The sequence below is a fragment of the Artemia franciscana genome, chromosome 10 (genome assembly GCF_032884065.1).
Source record: "Artemia franciscana chromosome 10, ASM3288406v1, whole genome shotgun sequence".
NCBI lineage: Eukaryota > Metazoa > Arthropoda > Branchiopoda > Anostraca > Artemiidae > Artemia > Artemia franciscana.
This window is the reverse complement of record NC_088872.1, coordinates 12,894,769-12,908,649: the sequence shown is the minus strand read 5'-3', so window position 1 is coordinate 12,908,649 and position 13,881 is coordinate 12,894,769. Positions and strand designations below refer to the sequence as shown.

Sequence of the window (13,881 nt, the reverse complement as noted above, 5' to 3'; positions counted from 1 at the left end):
TATATATATATATATATATATATATACATATATATATATATATATATATATATATATATATATATATTTAACTACGTAAAACTTGCGAATATACAACATTCTTGGCTGTCCCATTGTCTGTGCATATAAATAGATTGTCAGGTGAGAGGGTTCGCCCCCATTTTTTTAGGGGAATGGCCCCTGAATCACAAAGGCCGTAGAATAAATAAAAATACGTAGAATAAATAATATAGAATAAATATAAATACTAAAAATACTTTAGCGTAAAGAGCAAGGAGCTGTGGAGGAGACGAACCCCCTTATATACGTAATATTTTATGTTCGTTTAAGTTTTGATGCTGCTCATTACCTCCAGTTGAAAACAATTTTTTATTTATTCTCTCATTGTTTTTTTTTTTATAATGCTAGAAGATCCTGCGCCTCCTTTATGGAAATTCTCTTTCCTCATAATAAATTCTTCCATGGAAAGATTCTCCCACGCAACCCTCTCCCCTGACCCATCCCCATCCCAACGCAAAAAAGTCCCCCTGAAAACGTAAGTGCACTTCATAATAACCATTACTACATATAAACAATGGTCGAAGTTTGTAACTTGCAGCCCCTCCCCCAGGGACTATGGGGGATTAAGTCGTCCCCAAAGACATACTTATTAGGTTTCTGACTAAGCTGAATAGAATGACTGAAAATTTTTATCCAGTGACTTTGGGGGAAAATGTGCATGGGAGGGGCCCTAAGTGCCCTCCAATTTTTTGGTCTCTTCAAAAGGACACTAGAACTTTTAATTTCCTCTAGAATGAACCCTCTCGCGACATTCTAGGACCACTGGGTTGATACGATCACCCCTGGGAAACAAAACCAAACAAATAAACCTGCTTTTGTGATCTGACTTCTGACAAAAAAAATTCCACATTTTTGTAAATAGGAGCTTGAAACTTATACAGCAGGGTTCTCTGATCTGTTGAATCTGATGATGTGATTTTCGTTAAGATTCTATGACTTTTAGGGGGTGTTTCCCCCTATTTTCTAAAATAAGGCAATTTTCTCGGGCTCGTAACTTTTGATAGGTAAGACTAAACTTGAGGAAACTAATATATTTAAAATCAGTATCAAAATACGATTCTTTTGATGTAACTATTGGTATCAGAATTCCGTTTTTTGGGGTTTGGGTTACTATTGAGCTGGGCTCATTACCATGAACTTTTTGATAAATTTGGCAATGAAAATTTGAGATGAACTTCCCAGGAACAGTTAGATATACAAGTCCTGTGGTGGCGCAGTGGATTTGACCTTAGCTTGGTAATACGGGACCCAGAGATCGAATCACGCTGCAGGAATGCACTGCAGGGCCAACGCAGGGACCATAGTCAAGAAGCGTCGTTAATTCTTAAATAATAAATTAGATATACAACTAAAGAGTTTGGAAGCTGATAATATAGAAGACAGACGGAATAATTTTAGGGAAATAGTTTGAAGAATAGCAGAAAACGTCTTTGGGGGGATAATCAGAAAAGAAGATAGAAACATTAGCAAAAAGGCTTTTAGCTTGGTAGAAGAGGGATGGATTTATGTTAAGAAAATGAAAGTAAATAGTCTGTCCAGACTTGTCTCAGTTAAAGGTAGGAAGTGGATCTAAGTTTCTGGTAAAAAAAAAGTCAGGAAGGTGTACAGTGGCTTAATTTTGTCAAAATCCCGGGGGGGGGGGGCAGAATTGGAGCCAGTTTTCCCAACGAGTGAAAATGAAAGTAAGTCATATTCTACCATAAACGCAAAGATGTACTAAAGAAAACCGACCTGTTTCTCTGGATGCTTGAATTATGCATGCTTATCTTAGTTTTGACAAGATTTTTGAAGAAACTAAATTTCAGCTGGGGGGAGGGGTAAAGCGGGTCTTTCAGGGGACAGGTGCCCTCTTGTCCCATGGCAAATTAAGCCCATGAAGAGACAGGCAGAACATTGTGAATAATTCTTAAGTCATAATTTGGCATAGGAAATGCTGTGCAAAAGAATGTAAAAATAGTTGACAATATGGAAAAATTTATTTAGCAAGGAGGGGTTAGTAATGGTATTAAAAAGACAGAAGAGAGAATTGGAAATCCTTTTAGTTCTGTTACCAACTTGTCCTTTTGTGATTTTGCCAATTTTACACCCTCACCCCACCATTTGCTCCAATTTTTTTAAGTTCTTGCACTACATAATATAATTACTTCTTCAAGCTATATCCAAAAATCAGTTAGGTTTACTCAACTTATTATTTTCTAGGACGCATTCATTAATGCGATTAGCACGTACAGAAAAGTACCTCAGTACACTTCCAAAGTTACACCAGAACTTGTTAGCATCCTATAAGAAGCATTTGGTAAATCTACGGGTTGGAATTGAACAGAATGCAGATATAATAAAGTTGATCTCAGCTGATGTCTCCACAATGTTTGAAAATATTCAACATGATTCAAATTTTGTAAGTAGATATGTTCCAAATTCTAATTTTTCCTTTAAATAAAAAAAAAAAAAATGAACCATTTTTATATGGGCCTGTAGCAATTCTCTGAAAAATCTTTTTCTTTTTTTTTTATGATTCAATAGAAAAGTCATATACAACAGGTCTGTAGGCCTTAAATTGCTGGGAACAGACAGCTTGAGTACTTGGACTTTCCATGCGCCAAATTATGGATTATGTCATGAAACGTATTTGAAGGTTCTATTGTATATTTTTGTGCATTGTATTATGAAGGTTAAAATGTGCAGTTGGAAGCCAAAAGAAGCCTTTTTAGGATTCTAGGTGCTGTTCTTATGAAGAAGAAGAAGAAGTTTACCTTTTAAGTTTTAGCCCCAAGTCTAAGAAGACTGCTCTCAGATTTCGGAACATACAGCTTATTTCTCTTTTAACTCAATTTTGTAGAATAAATTGTAACTTGCCTAATTAAAAATGTAGTTATTACCAAAAAATAAATAAAATTAGAAACAAAGCTCCTAATATTTGAGTTAATTATTATGTTTGAAAATTTGGATTTTATAAGCTTGGTCTCAGTAAAGGACTTGTTATGAGTTTGCTTCAAACTATGTAAGTTACATTATAGTCAGTAATTTAATTTGTTTGAGGATGAAAAACTTTCTTGTCTAAAAACTCCAAGTTGCAAAGCTTGAAATCATTGGCTTATGAATGTACTACCTTTGTATTTCTACCCCCCCCCCCCACACACACACACTCTTAAGCATTGTACCTGTGACTAACATGGCTTATAACTAATTTAAGACAAGGAGCAGGCTATTCAGTCCAATCAGCACCAAGAAGCTGCTGGACCAAAATCTGTCAAAGTGATCTGTTCTCTATAGTCGAATGAATTGAAGCCAAGACTTGTGCCACTTGTACCCATATTTCCTGAAACTGCTTAGTGGCTTGACATCGTTTGCGACGTTCTACCATAGCTTGACCTGGCCTCCCAGTTTTTTCTTCCAGCAAAAGGGAGACACTGCAGTATGAACCAAGCGTGTTAGGGTCCCCTCTAGGCGTCACATTGCATGGCCAAGCCACTTGAAGCGTCTTTTCTTGACCATGCTGGACATTTACTAATTATACTAGTTATTACTGAGATAAACCGAGTGTTTTACATGCCCAGCAACCAGTTTGGGCTCAAAAATGGCAGCAATAGAGAACATGTGCCCCATCTTATGTGCAATATCCTTCTGGAGTGTGACTGGATTGATGAATCTACTGTTGTTGCAGGTTTAGTTGAAATTCAAGCATTTGACTCCAGTCTTCATAGTCAACTGCTGTTGAGCGCATATAACCGCGATCTTTATAAACCGACAGTTCTTACGTTCATTAATTTATTTTGGAAACTCGCAATGAAGATTAAAATTAGTCTACCGAGTGGTATAAAAACTTCTTATACTATTATCCTAGTTCAAAAGGGGATTCGTCAATGAGCTATCTCTTCGCCACCTCTTTACAATAGCAGTGTAGTTGAGGGTCAGCATGTAGTTACAGCAAGCTTTCTCTATCTTGGTCAAGATTTGTCTTTATTGAACTATTCCAACTATATTTTGTATTTCTGTCTTTCTTTTTCCCGCTTTGAAGAGAGTTTTGTGGCGTTGAAAAGTTCATACGAGAAAACTGGCCTGAATCGTAAACGAAGTGTTCCTGCCCCTGAAGTAAAATTTTGTGACAAGATAATAAATTGTTCTGAAGCATAATGCATCTTTGCCTACCTGTGGGTTGTGACGTCACGTCGACACGTCTTTTGTTAATAGAGTATTTTGCTAGTAAAGTTCGAAAAACTTGCCGTATGACTGTCTCTCCGAAAGTTTCATATAGTCGACTGATTCGGACTCAGCTATTTTCGATGATGGTTGCGCCATATGTATTGGTGCTCTCTCCTTTTTGGGTTCTTTTATCAGATAAGAATAAACATACGGTGCGTTCCTGTTGCTACCGGTTTTGTGAATTCCTTTTGCGTGTGCCTACTTAAATGGAACGCAGCTATTAGCAACCAGTATAATATACCAGACCCGTACATGGTTGTTCAGAAAAGACTAGAGAGGTTTTATATGAGTTTAAAGGAAAATGAACTGTGTGATACTTTACAATATTGGCGTCCATTTGTTGTTCTGCTTGTGTATATTATTGTATTTCTTATTTGATGCTTTTTATGTTGCTATCTTTCCTTTTATTACTCCGCTAGTGACATTGTCTTTTTAGGGGGAATAGAGCTCATTCATTTACTGTAAAAATTTTGCCCGCACATCTTCATGAGATGGTGTCTGCTGATTTGTCCCGACCATCTGATGTAGCAAATAGCTCATAGGCACTAAGTTCTTACATTCTAAAAACAAGATAAGTCAAAACTTCTTTTAAAACTGATTCAAGTTGGAGCTGCAGACCAGCTGGCTGGAAAAACGTGATAAGTTCTGTATAAAAGACTCAGTGCAAAAGCAAACTTAGTTCTCACATGTTCCAAACCAGTTTATTCTTAGCCGGAAACTTAGGTGAATTGATCCAAAACGAACTAAAAGTAAAGGCCTTGTGTAAAAACGATCCAAGTCCAAGCTGCAGAATATCGGTCATGCTATGCAGAAACGATTTAACTTGACCCAGTGCAAAACGCTTCAACTTTTCTTTAGTAACTGTTGAAAGGATGTTTTCTATTTTTTTTTTAATATTATTTTAATTATTTTAACTATGTTGTTCTATCATATAAAATGTAGATAAAATTCTATCTATAGTTTTTTCTTCTGCATTGAGGATGGTTAAGTAGAGGTCTTGAGTAAAATATTTTAATTTCATCTCTTTTTTTTTCACTGGCTTTGATTCACCTGTTTTTTTTTTTGTTTTTTTTTTTTTTTCATCTTTCTACATTTTCTTGTTTAGAATGATATTTAGAATGTTAGAATGATATGATGGAAAATAAATTATTATTTTTTATGTGAAACATTTTCTTCAAGAAGGAATCAGGTTACATTAGTCTAAGAATAGAAAGGAGAAATATCATCTTGACTTTTATCTGCATAAAAAGGTATTCAAAAGTCCACATACACACACAAAATTTTTGTCTGACTCGTAAAAACGTAACAAAATGTATATTATGTGTGTATAACAAATTTTTGATGAGTTTTAAAAAAAATTGTACCCACTCCCCCCCTCCATCGAACAAAATTTTGGATACAGCCCTGGTCAAAAGTAATGCGTTTCAAGAGTAACTGCTTTTACAAACCGGAGCACAGTTTTCCACCATTCTCTGTGACGCTTTCTGGGGACACATTCTACCTTACTAAACAGTATTTGAATTACCTAGCCAATGATTCAATAGTAAATGTCAATGGTGAAGGAGGGGGTGAGTCTTTTTAATAAGTGTTTTCTTTTATAATCGTTTCATTACAGGTCAAGGCCAACACAATACCGACTGCTCACGACATGGAAAAGGTACAAATGACAATTAAAGCCATTTCACGTGATTGGTCTGCAGATGGTGAAAAAGAAAGAGAGCTCTGCTATCAACCAATTTTAGACGAATTAGCTCGATGGTTTCCCTTATCAGAGTACATTTTTTTTCTGTTTTATATAACTTTTGGCGAATTGATTTAGTTTTCACACATAGTGTGCTTTTCCAATTCTGTTTTACACAGATGTACTGCTTGTGGCTGGGACATAAGCAAGAATATTGAGGGGTTTTACGTTTATTTTCCCATGATATCTTGGAAACTGACCATTCCATCTATAATTTTTACACTTTTCATGTAATTCACCTTGTTTTGACATTTCTCAAAGCTGTCCTCCCCCTCCCCCCGAAATGCAGCCGCCTCCTCTGAAGTAAAATCGTGTTCACAGGTCTGGCATATTGCACAATTTCTATAAGTTCTTTTTCTGGATTTTGACCCAATTTAGCAGTACAATGTTGCTTGTGACGTTAATATTCTTTAATACCTATAAACAGTTCAATAAATAATTTAACACCTATAAATACTTATAAATAACACATTAAAGCGCAAGAAACCCGATCCTTTTCAGTTTTCTATCTTCTTTGGTATCCCGAGTTCTACAGGTTTTATGACGTCTTAATGATCCAGAGTCAACCATACTTGTAAAAGGGAAAAAGGACAAAGGGAAAATCTATCATACCACCACCCCCCTCTTCCCCCCAAAAAATGTCAGAGAATTTCCCCTCCAAAATGTTGAAAGGAAAAATGTATTCATTACATACATTTGAATACTTGAGCCTAAACTTGCACTCTCATTAAGTATTTGATTCCCACCTTTCAACTGAACAGAACAATGATTACTTTTAACAGCTTCTTTTAAATCGTTTTTGTTGATATCTCCAACATGAGCTGATTGAAAAAAAAAAGAAAAAAAATCTCTAAAAAACGTTCAAGGGAATTGAATGGTTACCACTTTATTTTTCGCTGCTACCAGTTTGACAGCGCTATTTTGGTAGCCAGTAGGGGACCAATCTCCTGTGAATTCTCACTTATGAACCCGGTTTTTACAGTGGCTGTGCGTTTCCAAGCAGTGGCGTCGTTAGAAATTTTATAGTTCCTCCAGATATTGAGTGCTAATAATTTTGAGGATTCAGCTTTAAGATAAAACACGAGTCCAGTATATACGAGGGAATCGTAAAGTTTTAAATATAACTTAGAAGCGCTTACTATTTACTCGTAAAATTGTGTTGAATGGTGTTGACATGCGCATCTTGTTAGACTTCTATGTCTAGACACCAATATACCTGCAGTTCCCATCTGCATCAAAAATTCTTTGCTCAGCTGCAAAGAATCGCAGCTAAGCATCCAGTTTCTGAATATAGAACTCCGGTGTCTTGGATTTCCATTTCTACCAATCAAAGAGCCATCTAGTTGGGCTTATATGTTTAGACACCAATATACCTGCATTTCCCATCAGCATCTAAATTCGGTGCTCATTTGCAAAGAATTGACTTAGACTTAATTCCTCCAACACCTTGTCGCATATATGGCAGTAATGGCTAATCTCCGCATCGAACAATCGTGAACCAAAGTCCACAACTTGTTGAGAGATCATCTTAGAACTCCTGTCTCTTCTTTAGGGGAACGACAAACCGTTGTTTGTTGTCTATCGCTCTTCTACCCGTATGGAGGAGTAAGCACCAAACTTTGTAGGGAAGTTGTCCGTGTCTCATTCGAATCCTGCGACCCCAGTGTGGCCACCTTCTTTGTCGGACTTCGTCATTTGTTTGTGGTTGCTTTGTGAGAGCTTGATCTAGGTGCTAGTAACTATCAACCCATCTATTCGCAAGCATTCTTTGCAGGTAGTTGCTTTCAAATCCAAGCCACCCTTTCCATCCATATGCCATTATAAACATTACGTTGATGTTGACTAGGCACAACTTCAGCTTCAGAGAGCACATGCTAGATCGCTGAACATTATTTAATTGAGAGAATGCTGAACCTGCATATGCAATTCGAAGGACAATCACTTACTTGGGGTCATTCGGTAAGAGGCCTGGTCTGGGTGTTAGGTATTCTATCAATCCAACTAATCACAAGCATTTTTTGCTGGAAATTACTCTTAAATCCAATCAACCTTTTATCCATAGTTTTAGGCAGACTTTATTCTTCGGATCCACATATCATTATGGATATTACGTTGCTGTTGAATAAGTATAGGTCCAGTTTCAGAGAGAACTTGCTACATCTCCAAACAGCATTTGATTTAGAGAAATAGATAAACGATGACCCCCCATAGAGCCACAAACAGGGTATCGATAGTGTATTTTCGGTGTTTCAGGTTTTGAGTCTTTTTGACAGGGACAGGTAGCAAATCTGTTGCCCAACCTTACAGTAGAAGGAATCGAACACCAGGCTTCGTTGTGCCAAGTAGAGCATCAGTTGACTCTACCGCCATAGGTTAATTGAGTAACTGCTGCACCTGCATATGAAATTCGAAGTATTATCATTTGTTTGTGATTGTTTATTAAGAGACCTAATCTAGGTTTTAGCTGCTCTATCAACCCGACTAATCGCGAGCATACTTTGCAGGCAATTGCTCTCGAGTCCATGTAACCTCTTCTCTACAGATTGCAGGATTTGCATCCAGAGGTCATTGTCATATGTGAATGCAATACCTGTACACGCAGTTTGAAGCATCTTGTCTCTATCGCAACTGCTGTCTTAAGTTATGACCCAGGTACAACTGGCAGTTACTTAAATTCGCTAACAACAATTTAGAATCTAATAGAAACTTTAACTTATCCCTGTTTCACAAGGCTGAGTTTTATTCTTGGTTTTATTTAACTGAGATAACTGTTTCTCTGTAATGCTTAACTTATAAATTTAAAATAACCTAGATTAAAAAAAAAATGAGCAAATAATAAATATTGTTCAGGTTAAAAGCTTGGAAAAACATTGTTTGTTGACATCAACTCTTCTAGTTTCATGTATTGCAATCTTCTCTAATACTAATATAGTATGAATAAGAACGATGACAGATTGAAAGACTTGGTACAACGTGTCTGTATGTCTCGAGAAACACGAGTCTATCAGTTAAACTCGACCAGCTTACTTGCAAAGTCCACCTTGTCCTTGTCATCATGTCCACCTTATCATCTTGTCCTAGTCTGGAATGAAGTGACTTTTTCTTCTTCTCAGAGGGAAAAAATTGTCAGGATACTGCTTATTTGACAACATAGACGAGGTTATTTGTAAAGTTGAGTGTGGTGTTTTAGTTCGTGTATTCTGCAGACTTATACCACAAAGTGGCGGAGGAAGTATGTAGACCTGGATGGTACTTGTATTTGTTTTAAGACACAAACTCTAAACATTTTATATTCACCCTTAGTGTTGAAAGCCTCCAACTGGTTCCACATCTGTCTCAACTGTGTTGTGTATATGTGTCTTTGCTTGTCTCCTCTTCTTATTCCACTGCATCATGGGTTTGCAGTTCAATACCTGTTTATTGAGGGAGCTATATATCCTCCAGCAAACATGACCAAATCAGATTAAGCGACGTTTTTGATTAGTTCATCAAGATCCATACAAATTATCAAATACATGTATTGCTGATACACTAAAAAAAAAATTCCGATACCCTATGTAACCTAAAAAATTTCGATAGGTTTATGGACTTCGCAGTTTAATTATTTAGCTCTCTGCTTTATTCCCTGGTCTTGCTGTTGTGAAGCATTGGAGTGAGATTTAGCTAAAACTCTGGACATGTTGAGATAGTCTTGTATTTAAATCTAGCCTAGGTACTTAAATATAAGTTTACCTAGTTGGAAAGGCCTGACCCACAGAGCTCTTGGTTATAGATGCTAGCTTGTGTTACGTTTGTTAGCTTAGTTTATGCGTTTGGTTGTTATGATGTACCTTCGCTTTTATTGCTTTTCTTCTCCTTCTCCTGGAATATGATTGTACGTAATGTGCTTGAAGTTGTAGTAGATGAAAATGGGCCATCTTACGAATTCGAAAAAAATTCTAATGTATCCCATTGAACGTTCTACTGTAAACTGCGGGAAAAATTGTAGGGAATGTATTTTGACTTGGATAGCCAAGGTCTTATTCTTGCCGGAATAATAGAGTCCAATCCTAATCAAATTAAAAAGCAAAAAACCGTTTGCAACATAAAAGCCCTAGCAGTAGTGATCAGCAGCATGATCAGGATATTCATTTAAGCAATAACTGTAGCTAAAAATTTGGAGATAGAAAAGTATGCCTAAAATGAAGCATAGCTTTATGGGCTCTTTGTATAGCAAAAATCCAGCTAGTTGGGCTTTTTGATGGCTCTCCACACGCCACGGTGGTATCTTGGGTCGCCAGTTTAGGCTAACGAGCCATGTCGTGTATCCCCAATGAAATAAGTCATTTTGATGTGAGCTTTTCGATTTAAAAAAAAAACTGTGTTAAAATGATATTATTTCATAAGTGATAAAATTATTCTACTATGTAAAAAAAAATTATCAGCTCGTGTTTCTTTTGGTGTAATTAAAGTGTCCATAGATAAAAACTTGTAACGTTTTGTTGATTAATTTAGGAGTGCTTCAGACGTATATAGTATGATCTTTAAAAGTCTAAGGGCTCAAGAGATATAGGCCACTTTCCGTAATGTGAGTTTGTTGGTGTGCCCAGATAAGATAGAGTAGAAAATAACCCTTTTTTCTTTATATTACTTGTTTATTTATATAATTACTTATTAGTATTGCTTATTCCTTATTGTTATTACTTGCTTATGACATATACTACCATGTTTCTTTATTTTGTTATATTCATTGTTTGCTTTATTTTATTTTAGCTGTGAAACACAGAATGGTCGAAAATTTGTCTCGATGTTTGTTTGTTAATTTATAAACATGTTATTCTTTTAAGGAATTCCAGTGATGTTGAAGTCTTGGTTCCCGGAGCTGGTTTAGGACGATTAGCTTATGAAATAGCCAAACGAGGTTACACTTGTCAAGGCAATGAATTCTCACTCTTCATGTTATTTGCATCAAATTTTGTTCTCAACAAGTAAGCTGCCATCTTAATTATAGTTATTAGGCCTGGTTTTACCACTTTACATCTTGTTCTAGTAAAATGAGATGTATGACAGTTGACCAATTATTTATGGCATTGAATTTTCGAATATTTGCTTATATGTTTTAGTCCTTACCAGTGGTGTAATTTTGTCAAAATCCTGGGGGAGGGGGGCAAAGTTGGAGCCAATTTTCCTAAATCAAATGAAAATGACAGTGAAAAATGAAAAATAAGCCATTTAGTACTATAAAAGCAAGGATATACTTATAGAAAACTGACCTGTTTCTCTGGATGCTTGAATCATACAGGCTTACCTTAGTTTTGACAATATTTTTTTGCATAAACTAAATTTGACCTGGGAGGGGGTAAACTGGGGTCTAGAGGGGAAAGTTGACCCCTCCCCTGCCCCATTGAAAATTGCGCCCTTGATCCTTACTATATCCTGAGTTGATACCTGTTGAGATCAAGGAAACATTTCCATTTCCCAAATGCATGCTTGACATTGAGTGGTCAGTAACCTTCAAGTGAAAAAGAAAAAAGTTCCAAATGATCGAGTTCAAGAGTTTAAACAACTTTTTGGCTCTCCCTAACTATCATGCACGATATATAATTATCGTGTACTAATGTACTAACTATAGAACCATCATCTACTCATGTACTAACTATCATGTACGATATAGAAAACTGACGATATAGAAAACTGAACCATCATCTACTCATGTACTAACTATCATGTACGATATATATTGAGAGATACCATTCTAATAATTCTGGAGCTCGTGATTTCACTCAAAAGGTTCAAGAAAGTGTGAGGTACCTGCCTTCTCACCCATAGAAAACCTCTCAAGCATAATAATTCATTTTTAAAAACAATTCAAGATTTTCGGCTCTTTAATCCACAGTGCAAGTAAAAAGCTATCTGTCAAAGCGTCTATTTATTTCATTCTTATTTGCTTTTTTTTAACGTCTATGATTGTTTTTTCATTTGCTATGATTTTGTTAGTTGTTGTTCTCTAATCTGAAATAGAAATCGTAATATCTAATCTGAAATAGAAATAGAAATATCTGTTTGAAAAAAGTATATTTTTCATCTTTTATTGATCTTTCTGTGCATAATCAGTAAGTGTCTGTAACACTACATATATTGCACGTTTATGGATATTTTAAACTGTTTTACAATTGCACGACGGGGTAAAACTAACGAACAGGCCTGGCCAATTCAGTAGACACAGTATCCAATTCTATGTCTGTTTCTGGTTCTTTTGCTTTTTCCCGTCAGTAGAAAATAAAATATTGAAAAGATATTCCTTTTTAATTAAAAGCTGTACTTGCGGATGAATAATCGATGCTAGCCTTCTTCACGCGTGCTGATGGATAAAGAGTTGAAAGGCAGGGGTATTTGCTCTTCCTCATTAAGTATTTCCAAAGTAATAGTTTAAATTTACCCCTTCTTGTCTCTCGGCTGGGTTGATTTGAAATTTTCACTGACAAATTCTTTCGGGGAAGGAGGGGGGTGTAATGGGACGCCGAATTTCATCACGGGGACAAATTCGTTCTTTAATTCCCACAAAAGAGTGCACATTTTTTTTTGCTTTTGTTTTTTGAGCCTATTATCCAACAGGCTTCGTCACTAGTAAAATAATAAACGCTATTTTGTCTCTACCTTATGGACGTTAAACGCATAAAACTTCGTCTATGTGTTGGTTTATTTTATTGAGAAAATCAACATGTTTACCTACCTTGGTAAATGTTGACAGATCACTGCTTGACAGTAAAATGATATTGGAGGGCGGTACTAGCCGGAATAGGTGGATAACGAGAGGTATTAAAAACACGGACAGATGTGGTTCATTGATCCCCGGCAATTCTGGTAAAGACCTAGAAATAAGCTCCGAAAAGTCTACAAAAATTTGAAATTACGATATTTAGTCTGAAAGTGACACATTTGAATGAATAAAAATATTTCATTTTATTTTAATGCCGCTTTATAAAATGTATAAAAGTTTTTTTTATAAATGTATAAAAGTTTGGATTTCAAAGATGTAATTGTTTATTTAAAAGTATGTACCAAATCTACACGTTAATTGAGTATTAAAACTACGGTCTGATCTATTTGCTGGAATAATCTGAGGCCTGATCTTCTTCATTGAATTTCATGGCCTAAAAAATTATTTGTTAACCGTTTGTATGGGAATAGGCCTTTTTTTTATTAGACGAACTTTTACGAAACAATGAAGCTAAGGCTCTGTCAGTTTTTTTTTCGTATGTATCGAAGAGTTGAGTGAGCTATATTTTGTATATTTTTTTTTTTTATTGTTTTTCTTTATTAGTCATAGAGCCGAAATATTTCTTTAGCTTGTGTTTGGGTGACTGTTTTCAAAAAATTCATTATTAACTTTGGTACTTTTGTTATAGCGACCCCACTCAAGAAGTGAAGTTACGTTAATCCTAATAAAATGATGAAAATGTAGTACCTTAGAAACAGATTTGGGCTGTATACTTGCACGTTAGGGGGTGATAGTGGGGTAAGCATAGCGGGTCTGCATGCAAAATGTGTTAGTTACAATTATTCTACATATTATGAAGTAATAATTGGTTTCTAACTTCACGCTGTCCGAAAACTTTACCCGCTTCCTAATGTGTAAGAAATCATTGATGAGCCTTTGATAAATAACAATATAAGAAGTCACATTGCGAAGTGGCGCATTCGATAGGCTTTTTTCCTGTCAAAACAAGCAAAATTTTGCTTTTTTAAGATTGTTTTTTTTTGCAGTGCAGATTTCGGTAGCTCAGAAGTAGCTCATCAAAATTTCCCTTCAGCCAGTTAACCCTAATTTGAGACAGCATGGGGCACCTTAAGAGAAAATGGCCTAATCCATCCTCCTCTGCATCGCAGGGCAGGGT

At 35.9% G+C, this 13,881-nt stretch overlaps 1 protein-coding gene across 1 annotated transcript in view; it reads left to right on the top strand.

Annotated features, from left to right (window-relative positions):
- Nucleotides 1-13,881, top strand: part of LOC136031801 (carnosine N-methyltransferase-like) — a 51,144-nt gene that overhangs the window by 21,718 nt on the left and 15,545 nt on the right. Inside the window, exons 2-4 of the mRNA XM_065711597.1 lie at nucleotides 2,260-2,458; nucleotides 5,879-6,036; nucleotides 10,831-10,971. Of these exons, the coding sequence (XP_065567669.1) occupies nucleotides 2,260-2,458; nucleotides 5,879-6,036; nucleotides 10,831-10,971 (498 nt within the window). The remainder of the gene's footprint in view (nucleotides 1-2,259; nucleotides 2,459-5,878; nucleotides 6,037-10,830; nucleotides 10,972-13,881) is intronic.